We start from the raw sequence: 27,104 nt of genomic DNA, 5'->3' as shown, positions 1-27,104 counted from the left end.
TTATTTAACAATTTATTATTAAAACGATATGTTTACTTCTGAATAAATGAATTCCTGTACAACTGTTCTCAACTCAAAAATTGTGAACTAATTCGCCACTTGAAAGACTAAGAAGAAGTTGTTCCCCCCAAGTATTTACAGAGAACGTATTATACGTTCTCTGGTATTTATTTGTAAATAAAACACAAAAGCATGGAATTTCGTATTTTGGAACTCTTTAGTGGCATTGGCGGCATGCATTATGCTTTTAATAGTATGTATCTAGTAACTTAGTATATATATTTTATTAGTCTTCTTGTTCTATTAGACTCTGGAATGCCTGGAATTATAGTCGCCGCAATGGACATCAACACACATGCCAATGCTGTGTACGCCCACAATTATCCATCTTCTCTAGTATGCAACAATAATATACAAAGTTTAACCCCTCGGAAAATAGAGAAGATGAACGTAAATATGATACTTATGTCTCCACCTTGCCAGCCCCACACGAGAGTTGGTAATCGCTTAGATGTAGCTGATAACCGCTCAGATGCTTTGCAACATATTTGCGATTTGCTACCACAATGCCATAACATACAATACATACTGATGGAAAATGTGAAAGGTTTTGAGGTGTCTGAAGCGCATAAACAATTTATTGAAACGTTAAAAACCGCAGGGTACCATTGGAGAGAATTCTTACTAACCCCAACCCAATTTGGCATACCGAATTCTAGAAATCGATACTATTGCTTAGCACGTCGGAAAGACTTTAATTTCACTGGGGAATCTATTTTAGAAAAAATACCAAGTGAATGTGAAAATCCGAAAAATGAATTTAATGAAAAAATCATTAGTGACATGATTGAGCCGGAGGAAATAACTAAAGACTACCATTTACCAGAAAAAATACTGACTAAACGTGTGTGGTTAATGGATATAGTGACAGCGGAATCAAAAAAGACAATGTGTTTCACTAAAGCGTATACCCACTACAGCGAAGGTACTGGCTCAATATATTCTCCTTTGGCTAAGAAAGATATGGATTTAACATTTTCTAAGATAAAAGAGTTAGAAAATTCTGAGGGAAATGAAGATCTACGTATAGAACTTCTGAAAAGTTTAAAATTGCGGTATTTTACTCCACGCGAAGTTGCAAGATTAATGAGCTTTCCAGATTCATTCGATTTTCCGACAGAAACAACAAATCGGCAGAAGTACCGTCTTTTAGGCAATAGTATAAACGTTTATGTTGTTAGTATATTAATAAAAATACTATGCTCCTGAAATGGTTAGTGTTTGTTTGGTTATATGCTGTTTTTTTTTATATAATATCTGAATATATCGATCAAATTAATAAATACAGTACAAATTTATTAGGTCCTCTATTTATTAATACATTTTCCGAAAATTATTTGAAGAACTTGTTTTCTAGAGTATAATTTATAATATGGCTACATTTTCATTGCAATTGAATGCATTTCGTTATCAAGTTGATAAAATATGAGAGGAATGCACAATTTTTGAAATGAATCACCATCTTAACACAATAAATTTTCTATAATTAATATTGGAAATAAGGTATTTACATAAATAATAAGCATAAGTCTGCCTTTCTATAACAAATAGTAATAAATGTATTACACTCATTTAACCGTCCTTAAGTTCACTGCCCCACTCCTTTGCAATCATATATATAGTGTTTTGGTTTAATTTTGGTCCAAGTAGTGGATTCATCTGAGCCATGTAACAGCATAGCCAGAAAAGCCAGCAAGTCGCTGCAGTGAGCATCATAATGCAACGAAAGAGACTTTGGTGGGGTCCCTTTGGTGTCATCATTGGTACGCCGATGCCAACACATGCCCAGAATGCGGTGAAAAATAATACAGGAAAGAAAGCTGCTCCCATATCTTTGTTTAATTTATATTTCAACAATTAATCTATTAACAAAGGAAATACTTGATCGCGTTCGACGAAAAAATCAATACACAAAAGAAAACTGCAATGACGTTGTCAAAAGAACATAAAAAACTGTGTTGCCATGCTAATTGTAGGAAGCATGAGCGACAGATGGTGCTGTATTCACTTTTGTACTTATATAAATAATGAATTGAAAGTATATTTTATATAAATATTTTTAATTAATAATATAATATGTGTCGTTGTGATGAGATAAAATACCAACAATCAATTTACAAATATAAATTTATACTTTATTAACTTAAAGGAATTTATAAAGAAAAAAATATAAGAACTGTTTAAAAATTAATATTAAACTATAATATTTTGTATTTCGAAAATCCAAAAACAAATTAAAAATATTCTGTACATTGCTACAATAATTTAATGAAAATGATGCTAATAATATTTTCTTAGCTTTAATTGAGTATTTTTTAATTTTGTATGACGTTAATCCACTGTGCAGAAAAGCGGGCTTAGTGCGACCCTGTCTTAAGGCGTGGTTTAAAAAAAATCTGTCAAATCTATTTGTCATTATTTAGTCAATTGTGTTTATTATATATTTGTTGTGATTGTTTTAAAATTATTTAAACTCTGCATCATCTTAAAGAAATCCTGCACCACATTTAGTGAAAATGGAAACATGGAAGTTTTGCATTATTACCGTTGTAGCCATTTATTATATTGGACAAGGTAAGTCAGACCCACAGGTCTTGTCAAGAACAACGTCACTTCGTATTCTTTCACTAATATATACTTGTAGTAAACTTCGTCAACGGTTTGGAGTGTTATGTCTGTTCCAATCAGACAGGTAACACAGAGAAATGTCTAAATACGATAAAAACATGTGAACCAGGTGAGGATGCTTGCGGTACTGAAATCCGTTGGGGTAGCCAACCGTACTTCTCTCAGGGTGCACTAAAGCAATACTATGTTTCCAAACGGTGTATGACAAAGCAACAATGCCAACAGCGACGTAAACGATATATGCAATACTGCACACATATTTGGTATGAGGACTGGTGGTGCTATGAGTGTTGTGTTGGTGATCGTTGTAATTATTTTGTGATTGTAAGTTGAAATATTCTAAAATCTTGTACATTTGAAATTTTAAATGTTATATGTCCTTTTACAGAGTGGGTCAACAAAACAAAAAATAACTGCCAGCATTTTATTCGGCGGCTTATTGTTAACTGCTCTCCACAGCCCGTATTCACTGTTCCAATAAAGAATCTGTTGAAGATAGACTAAGAACACCCAAGTGCCTCAAAGTTTTACTTCTGCAAAGTAAAAATTCGTAATAAACGCAAATTAAATAAGCATACAACACCATTAGAAAGAAAGTACATGAATACTTTTATTTAACTTAAATCCATACAAAAAATCTCATCATTATTGTGTTCGAATATTATCCGTCCAAGTTTTACACTAAGCATAATGTTATAATTGGTTATTATATTACGATATTGCTTTGGAAAGGCAACACCACATTAACTCTTTTTATAATTTTTACTTTTTTAACATTTTAATGTATTCATATTTAGTCTGTTAGCTGCAGTTTTAAAGCCACAAGCAGTACATATTTCATAATTTTTTAAAAATATTTACACATAAGTATAAGGCAAGATAAAATTATGCTTAAATTTGAGCGTGCACAATTTTTTACACATCAATAAACTCTTGTAAAGTAATACATTTGTATTCAAAATTAGAAAGAAAATAATCATAAGCTTGTTGTTTTTTACTTCTATTTGTTAAGTCTAACTTTAAACCGTTGAGTTATGTAGTATGCTTTTCCACAAATTGTATGATCTTTCGCAATCTTCTACCACAGACAACTACCGTTACAAAGTTTTTATGGCTCCACTAAGCTTTGTATCTTATTTGCATATCACTCAATCTGATTTGTCGTTAGCTATTATAACTGGGGCTCGGTTGTCACGTACTGTTGGTTTATTTTCTCTCACTAGAATTTTTATTGCTTTGCTTTCTCTTAGCAAATATTTTTCAAATGACTAGAACATTACTAATTCGTACATTGTAACAACCCTTGGCGGTTTCTACAACAATTGGCAAGTGTTTGTGAAAAAATAAGTTTACTGATGTATTTATGTGACGTTTGCATGTAAAGAAGAAGCAACGCGATAATCAGACTGACCGCCAAATTGTTTACTTTTAAAATGAGAAATAAAAAACACAGTAAATGAAATTAAAACAATATAACAATGCAAAGAGTAGCACTACAATCAATTTTATAGCTGACTTTCTAAGTAGTTTGTTAGCGTAACGCACAGCAAGCGGTTCTGCTTATGGATAAACTGGAGGCGCAGCCATCAAGTAGCCGGAAGCGACAGGCGAACCTGGTCGGCATGAATGTGGACTACCAACTGTAAGAGTCAACAATGTTGTTAAACAATTACTAAAGTGCTTTCATTATGTAGACATGAAAATAGTGAATCGGGCAGCGTTAAGAAACGCAAACCTTTGGCCGTTAGATGTGTGCACGTGTTGGCGAATGGGTTCGTAAACGCTGTTTATGGATTTCTCAATTCGCGATTGCTCATATAACAACCGGCAAGTAGCAGCAACCACAGGTGACTAGGTATCCGCTAAACAACAACAACAACATCGATGAAAACAACAAAAATACATAGTGCTGCTATGCGTCGATGTATTTACCTGTATTATTTGTTTATGCAAATAAATACATGTGTAGGGATCAAATGTAGGTACTTCATAAAATTATGTAGAAATGTTTAATATAAACTATACTCATTTTACCACAACGAGTTGTTTGAGTTTTTATTTATTTCAGTTATTAAAGTATTTTTTTATACAATAATATGTGTACGTTTATCGCAAGAATATGTGCGGAAATAATAACCCATAACAAATTTCGTGAAGATATCTTGATTTGATCAAAAAGTTTTCCATAGAAGAACTTGATTTTGATTGGCCAGTTTGTAAGGCAGCTATATACTCTAGTGGTCCGATCAGAACAATTTATTCGCAGATTTAAGTACTGCTTTGTATATCCCTTTTGAGGGTATAAAAACAAAAAAAAACTAATATAAATTGTATTTGTATTTGTAGATAATACAAAATTCTCACTTAAATTTAATCAATCATTAAATGCATTTAAGACGTAATACTGAGTACAATAAAACTATAATTTTTTCCATTTGTGTTATTTTCCTTTTTACACCGTAATATTTAGCATTATTAATAGTAAATACAAAACTGAATTGGTTTTCGATTATCTTTTCATTCATTTATTGATAATTTTATTTTAATTTTTATATATTGAAAAAAAAAAATCGCAATATTATATTCAAAGCTTGCGGCGCGGCATAAATGTGTTTCCATTTCTAACAAACACTCACAATTAATTGTCTAATTAAACAAAAACTTATTCATAGAACCTCTGATTATTTTTACAATCTCCGATTATAATAAAGTTAATCTTCAAATTGACAATTCGTAATACAATAAGGAAAGTCATTTCATAGCAATACATACATACAATGAAAATAAATCAAGCGCTTATTTTTTAGTAGCTTAGTTTATCTTTTTTTATATTAAAATTAATACAAAAAAATATATAATCACAATTGCATTTTTATGTATCTTTTCATTAATGAAAAATTAAATAAAACAGAAAGTTATTTTTTTGTTTTGTTTGAAGAATAAGAAGAAAACATCTTTCTGAAGCATAATTAATACGAGTAAAAAGCAACAAAACAGCAACATTAATATTAAAAATTTCATACATATTTCTAATTGTTGTTGTTGTATACGAGATTGATTGTTTGATTTGAATTGGTTTGATTGGTATTAAACTTCAGCACTGTCATTGGTATGTACCTGCTTGTGTATGTGTTTGCAGAACGTGTATGCTTGTGTATGTGTGTATCTGAGTGTGTAGGGTTTAGCCTATAGCCTAATAACATGCTTTACAGCTCATCCTTATGCAGTAATGTATAACGGTTTTTCGATGGACCCAACTTCTTAAAACTCGATTCAGGCGGTGAAGTGCCTTTGCCAATTTTCATTACAACTTCGGTTTGCACTTCATTGCCAGATGGATCGGGTCCATAATGGAATTCTCTGTATACAAAAATAAATTCATATTAAAAAAAAATTAAATTTTATTTAAGTGCTTTAGAACACACCTGTGCAATTTTCCACTGTACAAATCTTGCAAAAATTGCTTTAGTTTACCAGGCTGATACATATCTTCGAACTTTGGGAACATGTACATGTGGCGGAATGAATCGATAGCAATCAACGGCAAGTCATCCTCCGATTTGCCCAAATGATGTAGAGGATGTGCAAATCGTTGGCCATCGGCGGTAAGGAAATTAATATTCTCTGGAAATAGAAATTGAAATAAAAAAATTAGATTAATTGTTCATTAGTTATATGTATATTAGGTTCCTCACGTTTTTCATCCAATAATTGAGTTTCGATAATCGCCTTGTAGTCCTTAATTGCCTCGGTATCGTCGGGTTTGTGGAAGAGTATCAAAAATGGCAATCCCTCTTCGGTCAACTCTTCTGCGTTTTCGAAAGTAATTTCACGCACCAAGGGCACACATTTTTCTTGCACCCAAATTTTCAGCTCATCAAAGTTTTTCAAGCTGCCGGTATAGGTTTCATCGTTTTCATGCGAGAGCGCAACATCGGGACGGAATACAATAATCGGGTTGCCTAATATAAATTCAAATAAATATTAAAGAATATATGTACTTATAAAAATATGTATTTAGATAAACCAGCACATATGGATAACCATCACAAAAATTATTCGGTGTGTTAGGAAAATAAAAATTAATTATGAAACAGAAATATTGTGTATTTTTCGGTAGTATTAGTAATAGAACTTATTAGTTTCATAAAAAAGCTGTAACCCAAAACCTTTGAAAAACAATAAAATTAGATAGACGCGCTGACAAATATACAAATGCAGTTATATACAAAACAAAAATAATAAATTAAAGAATAAAAGCAAAATTTACCTAATGAAAAATTGAAAATCGCATTACCTCGCTTTATATCGCTGTCAGTGTCCACAGCTTTTAAAAGTTTTGAAAAAATTAAAAGTTGTTATTGATACATTAATATAGGTTATGCATTAAGGCGATAATAAAGATTTGAAACAATATACGTTCAGTTTTTTGTTTTAAAATTAGGACGAAAAGCCAATCAGTACAAGAACAATGCATGCATTCAAGAAAAAGTATTAATTAGTTAATTTAAATTAATTAACAAATTAGGATATTGTAAAATTTAAAAAATATATATATATATACCCTTGAATAAGAAATTCTGTCAATACTCACCAGGCGGATGCATAGCTTGAGCTGCATCACCGAAGCCGACATGGAATTGACAATCCTCCTTCAAATTTGTAGCAACCTTACGGAAAGTATCATACTCCGGCTGATCGCGACGATCGAAATAACCTATAATAATACGTTTTCTCGAGTCTAGATTTTCCAAATCTTTCAATGATTTGAACTCCTTGATGGGATCCTCAAGCTGTTTGCGTACAAATTCCAAAAACGCCTCCGCAGACCGTTGACCACGATATTCACGCTTGCTCAGCTGGCCATTACGTATCACCTTAAGTGTTGGGTATTTGGTTATATGGAAACGAGATGCAATCGAAGTTTCGCGATCACAATCAACTCTTCCGAGTACTACTTTACCTGCTTCAGGAAAAGCCTCTTTCACCTATAATTCATGAAAATTATTGTTGTTGTTATAGATGTGCGATAATACATGTATGTGTGTGCTTTTACCTTATCAGCAGCTTCATTGAATATTGGCGCGAGGAGATTACTAAATCGGCACCATTCGGCGTAGAAGTTGAGAAAAACCAATTCATTCGAAGCTGTTAACAAGCAAAAATTATGTTTAATTAAGTAAGTCATATGAAAGATTAGTCATATGTGTACATACGTGTGAATATTTACATAAGCACATACATATAAGTTCAAATATAAACCTGGCTATATCTTGGCACACAATATACGCATAGATAATTATGTTGCGAATGGACAAGGAAAGAGAAAGTTATTTGTGTAAATTTATGCAAATTAGAAACAATGGAAACGCTTAAAACATTTTACATGTAAGATGTTAATATTCATAATTGTGCTGGTATTTGGTTTTTTTCAATAAATTTATGCATCTTTGAGTTAAACGTACTAATTTAAATATGTACATTTATTTAGTTATTAACCTTCGCTTCCATAGCTGTAATAAGGTGTGTAAATATAAAGTATATACTGTATAACAATAGGGCACTAAGAATTGTAATTTCCTATATATATTTCAAAATAAAGTTAACAGCTGTTTCAACTTCAGGTACAATGGAAATAGTGTAGCTACGCAGAATCGTTTCAATTTAAATGTTCATTATACAAGTATATATGTACATACATATGTACGTTTGTGAAACAACGTATGCCACAAAAATTTTAATGACATAATAACTACTAATTTTTATTACCTTTCTAAATATGTACATATAATGATTTTTTTTAAGAATACACTAGATATTGAACCTGAAACCCGTTTTTTAGTATACATGTACATATGGATGTATGCATCGGAGTATATTTCAACATGCAGTTTTTGATGATTTGACAAACATAAATGTCTGTCCAATCTATTTCGATAACGACCAAGCAGAATTGTAATGGTAAATTTTGTTTTTAGTTGAATAAAAGCAGATGGAATAGTTAGTACATTCATTTGTACATATACATATACGTTTTGTTTTTAGTTGAATGGAAGCAGGTAGAATAGTTTACTTTTTTTAAATTTGTACATAAATACGCACACTTTCACACAGCAAATTGTCAACTAATTAAAAAACAATTACAGCGATAACGGCGTGACGCATCCAATTTTATATTGAATTCTGATTAAATTTTTCAAACTTGCGTTGCAAGCCGTTTTTTGAGAATAAAAATTTAGAAATTTTAAGATTATTATTAACCACAGTATATTGCCATAATACTAAGATACATAAAATGTTAAGAATGAAAAACAACTAACGATATACGATAAACTCAGTTCTATCTAACTATATTAACTTTACGTTAATACAAGTCATATGCTTATATTACAATATGAAAAGCAAATACGCCTCTTATGTTAAAAAAAGGCATTTAACTTCTCGACTTCGTTAATATTAAATAAAACTTTATGTCCTACAGTGTACTGAAGAAATTAGCCCCACTTAAGTAAATATTTATTAACAAAAGGTTTGAAAATATTTCAAACGACAAATTGAAAATCATTGAAATTGTAAGAAAAGTACAAAATAATTCAATTAATACCACCAATAGCTTGGTTTTGCCTTTTGGTCTGAACACTCACACCAATTCTGGTATTGACACGTCAAGAGGAATAAAACAAGCGGCGGTGTGATAAGCGTGTTGATCTTCCTTTTCTTTACCTAAAATTCCCCAAATATGTTTATGCATAATTTTTACTTACCTAAAGTCATATCAATATTTTCACTATTCATATCCACTGCTCCTGAATCAGTAGGATTATAAAATACGTAAATTACCTAAAATTTACAGATGTACATTAATGTTATGAATGAATAAGGAAAACTTTCCAGAAACCAAAAAAATTGATGCGGCAACAAATCGGCTTAAAAGTAATTAGCTAACATATTGGCTACTATTACTTACCATAAATATTGCTAAGCAGCGACATTTTCTACTGCTCCAAAACTGCATATTGCTAAAGTTTTTATTAAATATATATAAATAATTTAAAAAGTTTTTGAGAAAAGTTTTTAGATGTGCGTGAAAAAAATCACTAACACACTATATTCGCTTCTGTCTCTTTAGTAATTTCTTCTTTTCTTCCTATTGCTTTGTGGTGATATCCGTCAACCGCTGGCAGCAAAACAATGATGCCTACTCTATACAAACATTGTGAAATTTCTTTCACTGCCGAAAATATCTAATTTAATTGTATATATATTTAGAAAATTTAGAAAAATATGTTTTTAACTACTACTATATTTTGTATGTTATTTCAAAAGAAAAAATCATAATCTTACATTCTCTGGTTATATTAAGTGGGGGATAAACATAGGACAACCAATACTGCGGTTGTGCAAGCACTTTAAAAAGAAATGGTAAACCATAAAATGGAAAAACAAGTAGTTATGTTTCAAACGCTAATTTTGTGTTTGAAAAAATCGTTAAATACAAATCGTTTTCATTTTCGGTAAAAATAATTTGCCTACAAATGGTAATTGTGTAAAAATTAACAAAACCTCCGGCATCCCATAACATTTCCACATATGCATCAACTTGAAGTTGGCTGTAATTTAAAGTTCTAATACGAAAAATGTAATCCGTGTGAATCTAGTGCGACAAGAGGATTAAATTATTTTTTCCTTATTAATATTGGTTGTAATAAACGAGTTATATGCGAATAGAAATATTGATTGTGCTATAAGTTAGTAGATCCTCTGAGATTGTTTGTATTTAAACAAATGATCAATTATCCCATGTAATCGCAAACGAAAGAAAAAATTGCATTTAGTGACAAAGAAAAAAAAAGCGGAAGATAGAAGCAAAGGTGGAATAAAAGTGCAAAGGGTAAACAGAAGAATGAAATGAATAGCAAATAAAATGTACGATCCAAAGGCCGAATCAAGACGCATAAAATATAGCAGTGGAGGAAGAAAAATTAAATAAAAATAAATTGTCGATTTTTTTTATTCATTCGCAGTATTTGTATTAATTTTTTAGAATACACAGTGTTATATTATTGTGCTCACGTATATAATCAATTATTGACACAAGTAAAATAGAATCAGATAATTCCATGTGATTCGGTGAATTCTTAGTGCAATTGCATAAAATAACAAGCTGTAAAACGTTGACGTCAATATTGAAAAGGAATAAAAATTGACCATAATAGAAGTTTTAGACTGATTTGTTAAATATAAATATTGGGTAAGCTGGCCGTTATGTATTTCTATCAATTATATTTACATTATTATTAAATGCTTAAAAGTTGTATGTAAGTGTATTTCGGATAATTTACAATAACTTCTAAAATAATTCCTGTAAAGCTTAATTGGACTTTGGACTTGCAATGCCGGCTTAGGTTTTTACTGCTCCATAGCACAGCAATAGCCGTTAGCCGAGGTGGCCGTTTAATGTGTTATTCCAATAAATATTACAGTTTCCTTGCAAAGTGCATAATTACCGTTTAAATACATATGTAAATTGCAAATGTTTAAAAGCGTACAAAAACCAAAAACTGTGCTTTGTAGTATACATATTTGTTATTATATACTTGAATGTGATCAACTGCATTAGATAAGAATTGCAAACTTTCGAAGTGCTATGACTGATACGTAAGACTATGTCAAGTTTACCTGAAGATAGATTAATACTTTTTATATGATGAATAAAGCTGCTTAACAAATTATTTATTTTAATTTAAATACTGCATGTTCATATTAAATTATATACATTATATATTTGGAACAAAGTTTTTTGGTACTATACATATGTATGTACTGTATATGCACATGTACATATGAATATAATATATTAATTTGTTTTATTAAGATTTCGATTTAATCTCAATGCTTTCCATGCGATTTATTTATTTTGAATATGGTAATGTAAATGCAAAATTTGCAAAAATTCTCTCACATCATCACACATTTGCTATCTACTTTTCACGAAAATTGCAAAGTCATATTTTACTTATTCGCTTTCGCTTTTTCCTCCGAGTATCAGCTTTTGTATTGAGTTTTATACCTTTATTCTTATATATCTATATAGTATATAGAACATCCCTACATGCATATACATATGTATAAAATATATTATATGACACATAAATAATGATTTCTATATGTGGATACATTTGTTTATATTTTTCTTTGTTGCGAAAATTGTTTGCACAGAAGAAATGTAAAATTTGTTTATACGAAATTAAATTGCGCTTTTAATTTTTACACACTTTATTATTCCTAATTTCTTTGCACAGCATAAAGAATATAGAGAAATAAAGAAAATCTCTATAGTTTCTCAGAACTGACTTAATTATTTAAATGCCAGTTTAGGGGTACGAAGAAAGCAATGACAACAAAGAATTCGCAAATTGGCACTGTTGGAACGTAAACATATTTTGCAAGTCTATTATAATATACCCGTTTATTCCATACATATTTATGAACTTAAATATGAAGTACATGTGAGTTCGCAAAGTACTAGTGCACGTACAATTACCTTGTTATTCGATTATGAAAATTAATTAAACGCATTTTGAAGGATTTTTCTTATATATACCTTTAACAAAATATATTAAGTCTACCAACAATTTTCCAAGAGCTATACAAGTAGATCAATCAAGATACGGTCTTTTTTTACCCTTTTATGTTATAAGAAATGCACCTGTTGAAGGTATCATAGGTTCGGTGTAGCCGTGGTAGACATTTTTTTATTGTTTCTTGAATATCATTTTTTGCTATTGTTTGAAAAAGTATGGACTTCAACTCGATCGGATGTTCATCCATCGTATCGATTGCTTTGTGTTTAACATTATATCTGTTGTATATTTATCCAATGTTGCATTAAAATTTTATTAGGTTGTTGCACCCGAACCCCGACCTTGTGTGCGAAGGCGAATAATGAAACACAACTTTTTAAATGAAATGAGAACTCTACATCTCAGCAATTTCCAGTTATAAAAAATAAAGAAGTCGTTTACATATACATTTATGACAAAATATGATGGTAAACAAAAATGCTTATGACAACGACGACGATTTCTTTATAAAGAATTTGTATTTTGGAGAACCATTCCTTCACCAATCCGTATACTTGTATATGTTTGGTATATCGTCTTCTAAACATTGAGATAACATGTTCCTTGCTTTGTATACGAAAGAACAAATTAAAAGATAGCAAAAACTTATCAGCATCATCATATTTGTATAAATATATTATAAATGCATATAAACAATTGAAGACGAACTCCTTATAGATAACACACTTTTACTTGAGACATTATTCGTTTGTTTCGCCATATTCACATGCCGCATTTAATAGATTAACGTATACTATATGCATACACATTTTTTTATTTACGTTATCTCCATACTTTTTTTATTAGGTTTGCTTTTCGTATCAATATACAGACTAATACTATATAAAGTTTCGTAATGGTTATTTCAAAGTTAATATAAATCTAAGAAAATGCAATTAATAAATTTTTGTATATACTTTTTTCTCTATTTAGGCATAAAGTTCCGAATAAAATATATAAAGGGATTAAGTTATTACTTCCCTATATAGACAAATTAACTATATAATAATTATAATGACTTTTTTATAGATTATTTTTTAGTATATCAATAACATGTTTAGTCCTGTTCCGCGCTAATGCGCCTAAAACTATGCTACAGAGATTTTGATATCAAATATCTGTGGACACTTTTTCACTTTTACATACATATATTAGGTTTAATGTCTAAATTTAAAATAACTTCCAACGAAATTCACAATACTAAAGGCTTTACATATAAAAGTTAATTTTACCGGATCAAACTTGAACAGGTCTGGTCTATTTAAACAGCGCGGGTTAACAGAATCTATAAAAAAATTTCTAAATTAGTAATACCTTTCTTATGTTTGTGTAAAACCATCCTTATGTCAATTAGTGTGTCTTTGGCAGCTGTTTGTTTATGGGGCGAAAAATTTGATTGAAATATTTTATTGAGCGTTTTTATTATTCTAAAGATACATGATTTAACAAATATTTTATGAAATTTTCAAATGAAAATATTTAAAAGTCGGACATTACGGCGTCATTTCCGACAGTGAGTCGGGTGCCTTCGTGTTGAAAGTATTATAGAACTTCTCACAGGATCATCAAAAGTAAAAAGCAAAACAAAACCTAAACCAGGTATTGGACGAAGGAAAAATAAAAAAAGTGAAAATCGTATTTTCCCAGGCTTTTGGCAAATTTTTTGAAAATTACTCGACCTTTTTTCAAATTGTTGTAATGAACAAAAAAATATTTCTCGTTTTAAACTTTGAAAATTATATCTCGAAGACATTTGTAAAATTTCATTAAGATCGGTTGAATTTTTTCGATTGTGTAAGTAAGTCCTATGTGGAATAAGAATTCACAAAATTTTACAGGGTACCAGTGGCTTAATCAGCAAACATAAATTGCATTCGTTGTACTTAAACTATAACGGTGTTATGTCATGAACACCAGTGAATTTTTAACTACAATTGATGATATTCAAGGTTTCGGGTATAAAACAATTACACAGCGATTTAAACACTTTTATTATTTACGATACTCATAGAATATTACAATGTAATCCCATTCGATGTAATTACAATTTATCGCATATATTTTTATTTATAATCATCTATGGCGCCGGCGAGTTTTTATGAATTAATAATCTGTAAATTTGTTCTACCATGTTAATACGGTGGTTGTAAGCCTTGGCCGTTTGCTATCTCTGTTTGACTTTATACATACCAAATTGAGTTAGAACTTTAGTTTTAGCGCTTACTGTAACTTATCGCATTCTTGGATCTTTAGTCAGCCAATAAATGCTTGCTCATAGAATAAATTTGTTAACCTCAAGTCACGCACTTTTAGTAAAAATATTTAAAATATTTTCCTAAATTGCTTTTTCGTTCAAGTTGACTTCTGTACCTAAGAATTTTATCAGTGCAAAAGGTTTCCCAACTTTATAACTGCTTGATCAAATGGAAAAAAACTGTTGACACTTGGCACATTACAATCGACACGTGTATATATAAGTAAAGTAGTAAAAATAAACGAAATTTATCCGGACAGAAAAAAATTAAAAACAAAGCAAAAAGGCCATGCATAATATACATATGTATGTACATTATAAAGAACAATAAAAGGCTCGCCAGTGTTTGTTCTATTTTTGTAAATTTATTTTTAGTGTCATTATTCTTTTTTTTCAACGCTTTTCGTCAACGCTATGTTAATGTGTTCGTGAGTATTGCTTTATTTTTTTTCATTTGTTTTGATTATTTTATTTGCCAGTAAGCAAATATGTATGTACATATATAATTATAAATATACATATGTATGTATATTTTGTCGATCGTGTTCATTTCTTTTCTTCACTTTCTTATGTCTTCAATAATTTTAGTTTGTTTCTCAGATTTCTCGTGAGTTTTATTTATTTACATTATTTGTAATCGCTTGTATTCGTTTTTAGTGATAATTGTCACGCGATTACTGCTATATGGTATATGCATACAACTATATATTATAAGTAGACACGATTGTTAAAAAAATGCACCTATCAGATAATTTAAACCGAGTACAAAACATAAGAAAGAAGACCAAGAGAATTGAATGTAGAACTGTTTGTTTTTAGAGTTCTAATTATACAAAAATTGTACTTAAATATTACAAGGGCCTACGTAAATTTGATTGGAATTCCGTAATATCTTCTTTCTTGTAGAATTTATCTTTGAAAACGTGGCGGTCCTTGGCCGGATAAAAATCCAGGTCCATCGGTAGCTCAGGCTATTGTGGGAACAGATAACTGTCTGTTTCGATTGCAATTGTGCAATCTTGTGCAATGATGAGAACACCCTAGTCCACTTCTTACATCTGTTTCGCTATATTGACTGAAGTGAAATGTAAATCTACATACATTGTGTTTGCTAGAAAAGTGTTTCTTTTAACTTAAGAATGTTTCGATTAATTCAATCACAATATATCGCGCAAAATCATACAATTATGTCTTCTCAGGTGTGATAGTAGTTACATGAGCTTACATTGCCTGTTTCTAAAGAAACATACGCATACTAAATTAGTTGGTCAGTCTGCTGATGTATAGTGTCTCGAGTGAAAAATCTAGGTCAGTCTTGCTGCAAATGCTGTTGTCACCGTCGCAGTTGTCGTCATTTTCATGGTTTCTTGGCTACAACTGTGGCGCTGACATATTCGAATATATCCAAAGTGATACACACTGAAACAGTACTTTGAGAAAACTTAGCGGAAGAATATGCCGGAAAAATATAAAGTGCGAAATCATTCCATAATGCGAAAACGCAAAGCCACCCATTCAAAGAACATTCAGGTGGATGCAAGTTTAGATATTCTGAAATCAACAATTTATTGATGCAGGTACTGAAAGCTGCGGATATGTGTACCTATGTATGCACCTCAGTTTACGTTGTAGCGTATTTTCGCTGCGTACGTTTATTTTCAATTTCTTTTACTTTTTTCACCTTGCACTTCAAGCGTCTTCTGCTTCCTTTTTCTATACCATTTAAATACTTATCACTTGCCTGACTGTAAAAATGTTAAACCCAATTAATTCAGTGTTAAGTGGAAAAAGCGCATTTTCATTAACAGTTTTCAATGCACGAGCCACAGTGCTGCCCGCAAACGCATACCACGCCATGCCATTCCACCAACAGCTAACACCTTATAAACGTGCCGAATCGTTCGTCGTTCACATGCCCCTCACTATTTCTAACATGGGAAAAGTTCCAACAAAAACAAACGCGGCTCAGTCAGTTAAACCAGTCACTTTGTCAGCGTCTCTGTGTTGGAAACTACGACGAGTCGTTGGCGGCGGCGTCGGTGTTAGCAGTCAATAGTAAGTCAAGTCAGTCGACTACATTGACCAATTGCAATTTCTTTTCTCCGGTTTTCCTTTGTCACGTTCCACTGGTTAAGATTCCAGCAAAGGCCGGTCGGTTGCCTTGCCGCTTTTCCAATTTTTCGTTGCGTTGTGGCTGTGGCAAATACTTGTCTGCCGCCGACCATGTGGTTTTTGTTTTCACCTTTAAGTAATGTGTTTTTTGTTTTGTTAATTTCAACCGATGTTTTACTACAACGCTCGTGATGCGTCGTTGTATGCTTTAATTTAGTGGCATAGTCGTTAGTTCGGTTGTTTAGCTCGTTAGTTGTGCAACACGCTACATTCATATATCGTTATACATACATACAAGTATATAGTATGTACGTAGTTAGCTTTTTCCAAAAGCTAAAGAGCTAGTCAGCCAGTATTTACTCGTTGTTTTTGCTCATTCATCATTTACCTTTCTTTTTCGTATGTACGAAGCATGCACATTCGTGTATAGCGTTTTTTTGTGTCTGACTAAATGAGTACTCGATTACTTGTTTCCACAATCTATTATAATATTATCTGTTGGTATACAAAGTAAAAATGCTGTTCGTGTGCGTATACATTATTTTTTCATTGGTTCCGACGCGTCCACGTAGCCAAAGGCCAAGCCAAATGTGTACCTTGCCAAAATGTGTACATTTTTTTACTCTTGCAACATGTTCCTATAGAGTATAATAGTTTTGTTCAGTTAATGGTTGTTTGTATGACTTAGAATTAATCGAGATAGATGTAGGTTTAAATATATATGTATGTATATATAAATGATCAGGATGACAATACGACTTGAATTCCGAGTGACTGTCAGTCTGTCCGTCTGTGTAAGCGAAAGCTTCAGTAAAACTTGATATATCTTAATGAAACTTGGTACACATGTTCATTGAAATTGGGAGGACAAGTTCGTAAATTAATATATATATATTTCCCAAACCATTGAAGTAATATTACCCAAATTTGAACAGGACAATTCATTTCAACATCGCTTGCCATGGCTTTGTTAAAAACCAGTAAATGGTCCATAAATCAATAACTAAATGCGTCAGAGATTTTAAATTTTACACCCAAGATGGCACGAAAGGACTTCATAGAAAGAGGTGTGGGTGTCACCGCCCATATTTTGACATTTCCATCACTTTCAGTAAAAAATGTCGGACCATAACTGATACCGAAAACGTGCACCCCAGTGCCTATGGCTGACGTTTGAATCGGGTCAATGTTTCCCTAGCCCCCATGTACCTAATAGAAAGATTTTAGAACTTCCGGCTGACTTTATATCCCATATATGTACATATATGTATATGTATATGTACATATGTCTGTATATGGGTTATCTAAATTGAATTGAGTGATCACGTTTCTCATCAACGATCGTCGAAGAATTGAATGTTAATATTTATCCGATTTTGATCCTAGCAAGTTGCAAGATTATGAAATGTTCAATTACACCCGAACTTAGACCTTCCCTACTTGTTATGTACAAATATATATGTATGTGCATACACTACATTGGGGTATGTTTGCCATTGATGCACACGTATTCACATAACTAATGTGATCATTGCCGGATATGTGTGTATTAAATGTCACATTTTGTGTATTGAAATGAAAGTGAGTCTGAAATGCAGTTGAAACGTGAATGAAACTTTCTTGCTATACGATTTTATAACATACATACATATATACATATGTATGTATATATCGGTATCATGCATATATGTATGTACATATGTACAGCATATGTGGTCTTTATTGCACATTTTTTAATCGCTGTACAAAAGAAGTCCTCCGTGTGCGACACTGTTGACATATGCAATGAAATGACAAATGTGTTTAGATGGCAGTACTATGTGAAAAACTAACGTCAAAAACAGCTGCATTGTAGAAACCATTTGTATCGAAGAAAATATGGTAAATATTAAATGCATCTAATATTTAATGTATGCACGGAGAGATAAAAAATCAGTTAAAACGAACTAATTTCTGGAGTGCATTTCTTGTATTGCATATGATCAAATTTGACCCGGACTGGTAGTAAATTTTATATTTTTATTTATTTTAATACAAATCTTTATTATCGTTGCCAGCAGTGATGCGTTTGATGAAACGTTGCCGAGCATATCTTTTGCTTCCTCTACTCAACGTTGTTTTTGCAAAAGCTTCAAGTTCTTATGATACGAGTGTAGAATTGGCACGCTTCGTACTCATACCCAAAACATTAACTAAAATGTGTTGAGTAGATGCATAAGAAATTATGAGATTCTCTGCTGTCTCTCTGGTGCCAAAACGACTTTTTTCAAGTACTTTTTCTTTAACTTGTTCGATGTTATCCTCATTAACGGAGGTGGATGATGGACGACTTGCATGAAGCAAGCTTTCGAAGACTTTGCGAAAATTATTTACATATAAAGTAGACTTCCCAAAACGTTTTCAACGATTTCATAACCGTGAATCAATTGGAAAATTTGTATCAATGTTTGTTGAATTCCTATGCTCTTTCGACACTCTTGATAAGCCGCACATTTTTATGAGCATTCATTCACAACATCACCGAAGGCCACGAATAAAAGCTAATATAAGAATCAAAGCAAATTAATTAATCTCCATTTTTGAACATAATTCGTACATACATACATACATGCATGACCTTGAAAATATATACATATGTATGCACTTAAACGGCTGATATTTCCTACTTATTTGATAAGGTATGTTCACCCTTGTTTTTGGCTCTTATGTTTGATTTTACTAAAACAAAACTTGATTTTGTGTTTGTGTTCCAAAGTTGACTGAATCTTCGCGCATTTTCAAGCATTTAAGTAACTGGTTGATCGGCATTTTTTGATAATGCTACTATGCAGATTTTATTGAGTTTAACAAAAAAGAATCGAAATCACTGAGCAAGCAAAAATAAATATTTATTGGGGCCCTCTGCTTTTGTGTTCGTAAAAATAAATATTTCACTGAAATTCAAAACCTTCGATAGCTCAGTTGGTAGAGCGGTGGACTGTAGAAGAGATTTGTAAATATTCGTAGACATCCATAGGTCGCTGGTTCAAATCCGGCTCGAAGGATAAAAACTTGAATATTTTTTTGCTTCTTTTTTTTACGTTGTAACTTAAATTACTACAAATAATTGTGAAAGCTTTTAAGTATAAATAATATATACATACATATGTATATATTTAATATGAAATCAATGTATTCTGTGTTTCAATGCACTACTTTTTATAAAGATCTGTAGCCCATGAAATAATGCATCTTCCTTATAATGTACCTTCGATAGCTCAGTTGGTAGAGCGGTGGACTGTAGAGTTAATTGTTTACAAACGTAGATATCCATAGGTCGCTGGTTCAAATCCGGCTCGAAGGATTGTGCACTGTACTCTTTTTTTTTTATAGTTTATTTTACAGACAAAATCTATTTGATCGATTTAGTTAAAATTTGATATAATAATTTAAATAAATGATTGCTAAAGCGCGACATTTCACCACATTATTATATCTTATAAATAGCTGATTAATTTTTTTTAAAGAGCACACAAAAATCTTCATCAAAAACCTTCGATAGCTCAGTTGGTAGAGCGGTGGACTGTAGAGTTAATTATGTGCAAAAATAGAAATCCATAGGTCGCTGGTTCAAATCCGGCTCGAAGGAGAATATTAAGAGATATTTTTATAGGAATTGAGTGGAATTTAGAAAAATCTGTATTACATTATATAGAAGAGCTCGGAATGCAATTCAATAAATAAACAAAAAAAAATCGATAAATCTCCTGATTTTAGTCTTTATGGACTTGGACATTATATTAATTGCTTTGTGTAAATGAAACTCAATTTTTTATGAAAAAATGACTTGAAGAGAGGTCACGTGAGCGCTGAAGACGATGGACGTATGGATGACCAAAAAGTGTGTTACTGTCGAAATCCTCAAGACAATTCACAAAATGATTTCAGATAGATAGAAAATGCTCGGTTTTACACTGCGACCTATGATCTGTTGTGTCCTTTCCTATATCACAAATGGGCGCAAAGGTCCAGCACTCTGTAAATGGATTCTACGGCCTTGAGTCTGCTTCTACACATTGCTGGGCAATCTAGAATCATGTGTTCTGGAGTTTCCTGTTCCATGTCGCTTTCTGAGCCTGCAGTGCACTGTATAGAGCGCGACAAGGAGATAGAGTTTGTCTTGGGGGGAGGTTGATCATGTCTCTAAACTTTGGCTCCCAGAAGTAGCTTGACTTCTCTCCCTACTCCCTTCTCTGTGTGGAGCAACTCCTTTATGGTGTGGCGCCCCACCGCAATGCATGGTTCTGGCTCCATCATCCTGAAAGTGATTGTAGAGTTGGCTAGTTCGTCGGCAAACTTAATGCCCCTCAACCCAGATCAGGTGCACACGATTGCAAACTGCTAGGCAGTTCAGCCTTTCTATACACTCCTCCGCTAATAGCGATTTGACCTCATAAGTAGAGATCGCTTATAGTGCCGCTTGATTATCGCTGAGTATAGCGATACGCTGGTTGCGATGGAGATTGATTTCTGCACCCTAACTTATAGCAAAGACTTCTGCTTGAAAGAACCTCGGAAAACATTCCATTGGTTTGGATAGTTTGTTATACGATCTCGCAATGCCTTCCGCTGTTTTCTAGTCGTCAGTGTACCACTGGTAGTGCTGCCCCTCACTGCCGAGAGTAACTCTAAACTTCTTTATGAAGTTTACCCTGTTCGTAACGCCGTCTCTTGGATGAAGGGCTAGTGGTGTGACTTGTTGAGACGACATTGTTTTCCTCTTGCCAAACCCTCTGCTGACATGAGTAGCATGGTATGTTTCGCTGCCTGTGTTTGATCACTAGATTCAGCGGTGTGTGTCAAATTTTGCAATTGGATAAGTGCGCATTGCCCCTGAAGCACACACGCAGGCGAGTCTTTGCAGATCCGATAGTTGAAGGCCTACCGAAGACTGCGTTGCCTTCGATCCCCAATCAACCGCTCCATAAGTGATCTGCCGGTTAGGAGTCTGCCTTGGTGACCCGGGACAGTGTTAATTTCACGTGCCTATTCGAACGTAAGGTTGAGTCTAATGTGGGGCCTAGGAATTTGACCTCTTTAGATGCTTCCAACAACATGCCACCAAGTGTTACGAGTCTCAAGCCCGGAAGAGATCTTCGCCTTGCAGAAGGGACGACGGTTGTTTTTGACGGGTTGATATTAAGACTTAAGCCCGTTGGACTATATCGCAGAGAGTGTTCTCAAATTTACCTCGTGCCATTATAACAATGTTATCGGCATACCCCTGGCACCGAATCCCATTGTTTGTGAACAACTCAAGCAGCTTATCTACTACTAGGCTCCATAGTAGAGGGGATAAAACTCCACCCTGTGGGTGATACCATGACGAATCTTACTCTGCCCCACAGTGGTATCAGCTATCCTAGTACGCAGTACAGCCTCTATCCATCTTCATACTGGATCCGACACATTCCTTTTCTCTAGGGCCTTGATAACACTTGCGTTGGACGCATTATCAAAAGCACATCGGATGGCAAGAAAGGCGCATATCGCAACCTCGCCATTTTCCAGTGAATTCTGGAGGTCCACGATTTTTGATAACCATAATATTAAGTTAATCGAGATAGCTGACACTATCTAATGATCATAATATCGTTTATGAATATTTTACACAATCGACCAACAGACCCTGTACTCGTATAACAAATCATCGAAAACAATGACAAAATTGCACGAACTGGGCATCGAACTCTTCCCGTATTCTCCAGATCTGACCCTAGAAAATTTTTACCTTTCTTAGACCTCAAGATCACTGGACATTGGAAAGTAATTTAGTTACAATGTAGAAATAATCGGCGAAATTTAGGCTTATTTGAAAGCAAAAGACATATCGTACTCCAAAATCGCTATCGAAAAGTTGGAATAACGCCATAATCGGTGTATCAATACTGTAATCGGTGTAAGAACACCATAATCGATCTATCTATTCAACATAGAGTCAAACTTTGCCAAAAAATAGGATTTTCTATACAAATGACTTGAAATTTTAAACTTGCTTACTATATTTCGAGCGATGCTGAATAAAAAAGTAAAAATATTTTCTCAACTAACTAACTTCTAATCTCTTTTACATAGTATTGGATCAAGTATCTACTACATCATACGCAGTGAAAGGAAACACGAAATAACCGTCAATATACCTGACTATATATAGTATAGGCTTCGTATAGATATATCTACATAAATTGTATATCGTTTTTATCTAATCATTCAACTGTTAAGTACATAGTATTTATAATAACTTTTATTGCTTCTAATACTTTACTAAATTTAAAATTTTTGTTTTTTTTTTTTACATACATCGGTACATTTGTATATAGTATACATATACATATATCATGTCTCGTATATACATATATCATGTCTCATAGTACCTACAATACAACTTTCTCGAGTGTATCGGCCATTGCCAGCCACTTGGTGGAAACGTTGACTCTACAAACGGCGACACTGGATACCCGCTGCTCCACTATGAGAACGAGAGCGTTGCCATTGCCACTACTCATATTCCAGCATACCTTGCACATCCAAATATATGACCATATACTATCCAAATCATACACATATTCACGTGTATAATGCGATTGTGTATACGTGCATATCAACAATACTTTGAATATGTATATACATATATATGTGTGTATATTGGGTCTTCGTTCGTCTCCGATTACTACGATTGCGGCTACGCCATTTACGGTTGTAATCGCTGTCACCGCTTTTAGTCAACTACAGTTGCTACTCGGTCGCGTGACGCTTCGTAACTAAATCATTCAGTTGCTTTAAAATAACTAGACAAAAATATTAACTAAATCATAGTATATACCTTTTGTTAAATACATTCATACATACATATGTACATATACTATATTCAATGTTTGTTACAATTTCTTGCGCGTACATCATCGAATTGCCGTGATAATTTCGGTGTGGGGTAGGTCGGTTTAATAAAACATCACCACCAACAACTTGTGAAAGTCCACATTTCATATAGTATACCCATATAAATAAGCTTCAGGCAATCGCATAACTAATTTTAATGTCAATTTAGTTGTTTGCTATAACAGTGTCTAAGCTTTTTCCTTTATCAATTAGACGCAATAATTGAAAAAAATATATTTAATATAGATAAGAAAAAGCTTATTTGCTTTTATACTTTCGTCCTGCGTGTCACTTTTACGGTCGCATGTTCCTGTTCGCCGCGGCACAATCCACTGTGCTAGATACAGACTATATTCGCTTGCGTGTGTATAATACAGACATGAAAAATGTGTGGCGTAATTTCAATTTCCCTTCACGCATGAAAATCATTATCCTTTTCCATCAAATTTGAAGTGTGACATATTCACTCGACAAATTAAAAAAAGAAAATTTATTGAATTTTGTTTGGAAAATTAGTAATAAAATTCTTAAGCTGCTTACACACTTTTTTCTACTGCATGTCATAAAAATGTGTCAACTGCATTTTTAGTAGCTGAATGAATTTGTAAATATCTCAGTGTCTAAATTGTCTACAAGTAAGTGTATACCCATGTGTAAACACGTGCATGGCTAATGATAGTATTTGGTACGTGTGCGATGAAAATGTAGTTAAATTTGTAGTTTCACCATTAAAATTTATTCACAAATCATGTTCAAAGCTTTAAGTTGAAAAATTTATTGAATTTATGTAAGTTCTTAAATTCTTAGCGATTTCCCGCAATATTTCTGATTTTTGAGGTTTTCTGATTTTTTAAAATATTTTGAATGTTATTTCTCCCAGTTGTTTTTACATATAATTCACAGTTTTCCTTTATATTTTATTAGACCAGTAAGAATGAGACCTTATAATAGACGTTTAAAGCACATTTGTTTTATGGAGAGTATATTATAACTCTAGTACCTGCGCCAACAGCTAAAAATAATAATAAAAATCTCTTTAACTACTTCTTAATTGGCGTAGACACCGCTTACGCGATTATAGCCGAGTTAACAACAGCGCGCCAGTCGTTGCTTCTTTTCGCTGCGTGGCGCCAATTGGATATTCCAAGCGTAGCCAGGTCCTTCTCCACCTGGTCCTTCCAACGGATTGGAAGTCTTCCTCTTCCTCTGCTTCCCCCGGCGGGTACAGTGCCGAATACTTTCAGAGCTGGAGTGTTTTCGTCCATTCGGACAATATGATCTAGCCAGTGTAGCCACTGTCTTTTAATTCGCTGAACTATGTCAATGTCGTCATATATCTCATACAGCTCATCGTTCCATCGAATGCACCAACGCGCAAAGGACCGAGACGAGATGGATATTTTCGATTTTTTTTTATATTCGTGCGTTTTTTTAATTTGAACGTTTATTTAAAAAAACATAAAATTCGTGTAATAATATTATTATTCAAAATATTATCCATCTGAAGCTACAAAATTTTCCCATTTTTTTTGCATTTTGTGGCCTCCATCCTAAAAGAACTGCGACAGTTGGCGGCTAAGAATGAATTAAACCAAGTTCTGATAACCTGTTCTGATGTGAACCGTATTCCAGTGACGGCGTTCACCATAGACCTTAACAAATGGCAGTCAGATTGTACCAGATCAGGGCTGTAAGAGAGTGAGAGAAAACTTCTGTCTTCAAATAGTCGCAAATTTCAGGCGTTTTCGGCAATCGCTCGTTTGTTTCCCTAAAGTTCATAATACAGAACGCTGTTTTCCCACCAAATACAGAGCCTTGGTGTCATGAATATTCGATCTTGCCGTTAATTTTGCTGTTTGACCCCGATACGAAGATTTTCGGATGAGATCTTCTTCAGATTAGTGTAATGAAGAAGAACTCTCCGCAAAACCACTTTTTCAGGCACAAAGTTCGATATATTTAAGCATTTTTTTTGTTGTTTAACCTTGATTTGAATCGCAGATTCTTAAAATACGCACAAGGCCATTAGCGTTCCAACGCTTATTCGGAATATTGGAACAATATAAAATAACAATCAAGTTACACCATCTCTTGGCGAACCGCAGTAATACTAGTTATAGCCCCAAAATAACCTCTAATAATAATTTTTATTTAAAATAACCTCTTCTTATTTTCATTATAGCTAAATGGAGGGAACGGATGGATCACCCCCACCTTCTTTGTGTATTGTACGCGCTACTGAGTTTTTCCCAAGATTAAACATGGAAAAAGAAGATGCAGACTTGGAAGTACCCTATCAGGAACGTAAGTACATTAAAAACGATTTTATTAAAGATTTTCTAAAATAAAAAATCCATCTTTACATTCTTGTATATACCTACACAGTTGCTGGGGAATTTGTCTTATATCTAGGACGTACTGATGATGGCATTTTATCGCTCTCAACATACCGTATATTTATACTTAAAAACTCTACCAACTCAGAGACATCCGTGCCACTGGGGTTAATCGAAAGTTTACAGATACGTGACCTGTTCCATTTAATCATCAATTGCAAGGACGCTAGCACCGTTAAATGTTCCTTTGAAACAGCTGAACAGTGCGCCGAATGGCTGCGACGCATTCAGTTGTGCGTCGGTGTGCCAGAAACCTTAGAATCGCTATTCGCATTTCCCTTCCACTCGTACATGAGTGATGCAATAAATATGCAAAGCGAAGCTTATAATTCACCCGAGTACCTGGAACGCTTACAGCGCGCTACACGTGCAGACGATGATTTTATGCGCGAAGTCGTACGACTAGGCTTCGATTTGAACGGAACGTGGCGTATTTCCAAAACGAATGAAGAGTTCAAATTATGTCCGTCATACCCGCAGCGGTTACTGGTGCCAGCCTGCATTTCGGATGACATGCTTTACGAAGTGGCGAAATTCCGTGGGTCGCGCCGATTGCCAGCCGTTGTGTGGCGTCACAAAAAATCTGGTGCAGTGATTGCACGTTGCAGTCAACCCGAAGTGGGTTGGTTCGGTTGGCGTAACAACACAGACGAACAATTACTTAAAGCTTTGAGTGAGGCGTGTGCATTCGATCGAGGTGAACAAATGCGTCGCCAAAGTCAGTCTATCAACACGACGAGACGAAGAATGACATCAAGTGAGAGTACGCCCTCAAGCACTGACGGCAGTCATGAGGAAGTCACGATGGATGAAGTGCAGGTTTGTGCATTCAACAAATTGTTTCAAAACTTTCCAATATATACTCAATTCTCAATTTCGGTTTTAGAAAGTCCTCATTGTTGATGCGCGCAGCTATGCTTCCGCGGTAACAAATCGTGCACGTGGTGGTGGTTGCGAATGCATTGAATATTATCCGTCGGCTGAAATCGAGTTCATGAATCTGGGTAACATACATGTTATACGTAGGAGTTTTCAAGCGTTAAGACAACTCTGTGCTTCGCCAGCAGATAGTCAAAAGTCAGTATCGATGAAATTTTCGTATTAAATGTGCAT

At 33.4% G+C, this 27,104-nt stretch overlaps 5 protein-coding genes and 3 non-coding genes across 14 annotated transcripts in view; 6 read left to right on the top strand and 2 right to left on the bottom strand.

The window, feature by feature from the left end:
- Positions 1-126: 126 nt before the first annotated feature.
- On the top strand, positions 127-1,358 carry LOC126758720 (tRNA (cytosine(38)-C(5))-methyltransferase). Its single transcript, XM_050473082.1, has 2 exons — positions 127-253; positions 308-1,358. The coding sequence occupies exons 1-2, from the start codon at positions 193-195 to the stop codon at positions 1,267-1,269; spliced, it is 1,023 nt and encodes a 340-aa protein (XP_050329039.1). The 5' UTR covers positions 127-192; the 3' UTR covers positions 1,270-1,358.
- LOC126758721 (V-type proton ATPase subunit e) lies at positions 1,355-1,985 on the bottom strand. Its single transcript, XM_050473083.1, has one exon. The coding sequence runs from the start codon at positions 1,888-1,890 to the stop codon at positions 1,633-1,635; it is 258 nt and encodes an 85-aa protein (XP_050329040.1). The 5' UTR covers positions 1,891-1,985; the 3' UTR covers positions 1,355-1,632.
- Positions 1,986-2,458: 473 nt separating this feature from the next.
- Positions 2,459-4,730, top strand: LOC126760232 (uncharacterized). Its single transcript, XM_050475711.1, has 4 exons — positions 2,459-2,634; positions 2,705-3,012; positions 3,077-4,330; positions 4,383-4,730. The coding sequence occupies exons 1-3, from the start codon at positions 2,577-2,579 to the stop codon at positions 3,167-3,169; spliced, it is 459 nt and encodes a 152-aa protein (XP_050331668.1). The 5' UTR covers positions 2,459-2,576; the 3' UTR covers positions 3,170-4,330; positions 4,383-4,730.
- Positions 4,731-5,186: 456 nt separating this feature from the next.
- Positions 5,187-9,818, bottom strand: LOC126760230 (endoplasmic reticulum resident protein 44). 3 transcript variants are annotated; one of them, XM_050475708.1, is made up of 8 exons: positions 9,656-9,818; positions 9,453-9,528; positions 7,745-7,836; positions 7,283-7,676; positions 6,959-7,015; positions 6,384-6,650; positions 6,114-6,312; positions 5,187-6,048 (listed from the first exon to the last, which is right to left on the bottom strand). In XM_050475708.1, the coding sequence occupies exons 1-8, from the start codon at positions 9,701-9,703 to the stop codon at positions 5,895-5,897; spliced, it is 1,287 nt and encodes a 428-aa protein (XP_050331665.1). In that variant the 5' UTR covers positions 9,704-9,818; the 3' UTR covers positions 5,187-5,894. The 3 variants fall into 3 exon arrangements, with proteins under 3 accessions (XP_050331665.1, XP_050331666.1, XP_050331667.1); XM_050475709.1 differs by having other exon boundaries at positions 6,986-7,015; XM_050475710.1 differs by lacking the exon at positions 6,959-7,015.
- A 508-nt stretch (positions 9,819-10,326) lies between these two features.
- Positions 10,327-27,104, top strand: part of LOC126760229 (myotubularin-related protein 4) — a 29,627-nt gene continuing 12,849 nt past the window's right edge. For 2 of the 5 annotated variants that reach the window (XM_050475706.1, XM_050475703.1), the window contains exons 1-4: positions 10,327-10,939; positions 25,778-25,899; positions 25,981-26,810; positions 26,878-27,068. In XM_050475706.1, coding sequence (XP_050331663.1) covers positions 25,782-25,899; positions 25,981-26,810; positions 26,878-27,068 — 1,139 coding nt within the window. In that variant the 5' untranslated portion in view covers positions 10,327-10,939; positions 25,778-25,781. Of the gene's footprint in view, positions 10,940-23,548; positions 23,648-25,777; positions 25,900-25,980; positions 26,811-26,877; positions 27,069-27,104 lie in introns of those variants that run through there. The other 3 variants (XM_050475704.1, XM_050475707.1, XM_050475705.1) reach the window with 3 other exon arrangements.
- Positions 19,624-19,721, top strand: Trnay-gua (transfer RNA tyrosine (anticodon GUA)). The gene is made up of 2 exons: positions 19,624-19,660; positions 19,686-19,721. It is a non-coding gene; the product is annotated as a tRNA-Tyr (tRNA).
- Trnay-gua (transfer RNA tyrosine (anticodon GUA)) lies at positions 19,924-20,020 on the top strand. Its single transcript has 2 exons — positions 19,924-19,960; positions 19,985-20,020. It is a non-coding gene; the product is annotated as a tRNA-Tyr (tRNA).
- Trnay-gua (transfer RNA tyrosine (anticodon GUA)) lies at positions 20,209-20,305 on the top strand. The gene is made up of 2 exons: positions 20,209-20,245; positions 20,270-20,305. It is a non-coding gene; the product is annotated as a tRNA-Tyr (tRNA).

This window comes from Bactrocera neohumeralis, chromosome 5 (assembly GCF_024586455.1).
Source record: "Bactrocera neohumeralis isolate Rockhampton chromosome 5, APGP_CSIRO_Bneo_wtdbg2-racon-allhic-juicebox.fasta_v2, whole genome shotgun sequence".
In the NCBI taxonomy this organism is placed as follows: domain Eukaryota; kingdom Metazoa; phylum Arthropoda; class Insecta; order Diptera; family Tephritidae; genus Bactrocera; species Bactrocera neohumeralis.
This window is presented reverse-complemented; position numbering and strand designations above follow the sequence as displayed.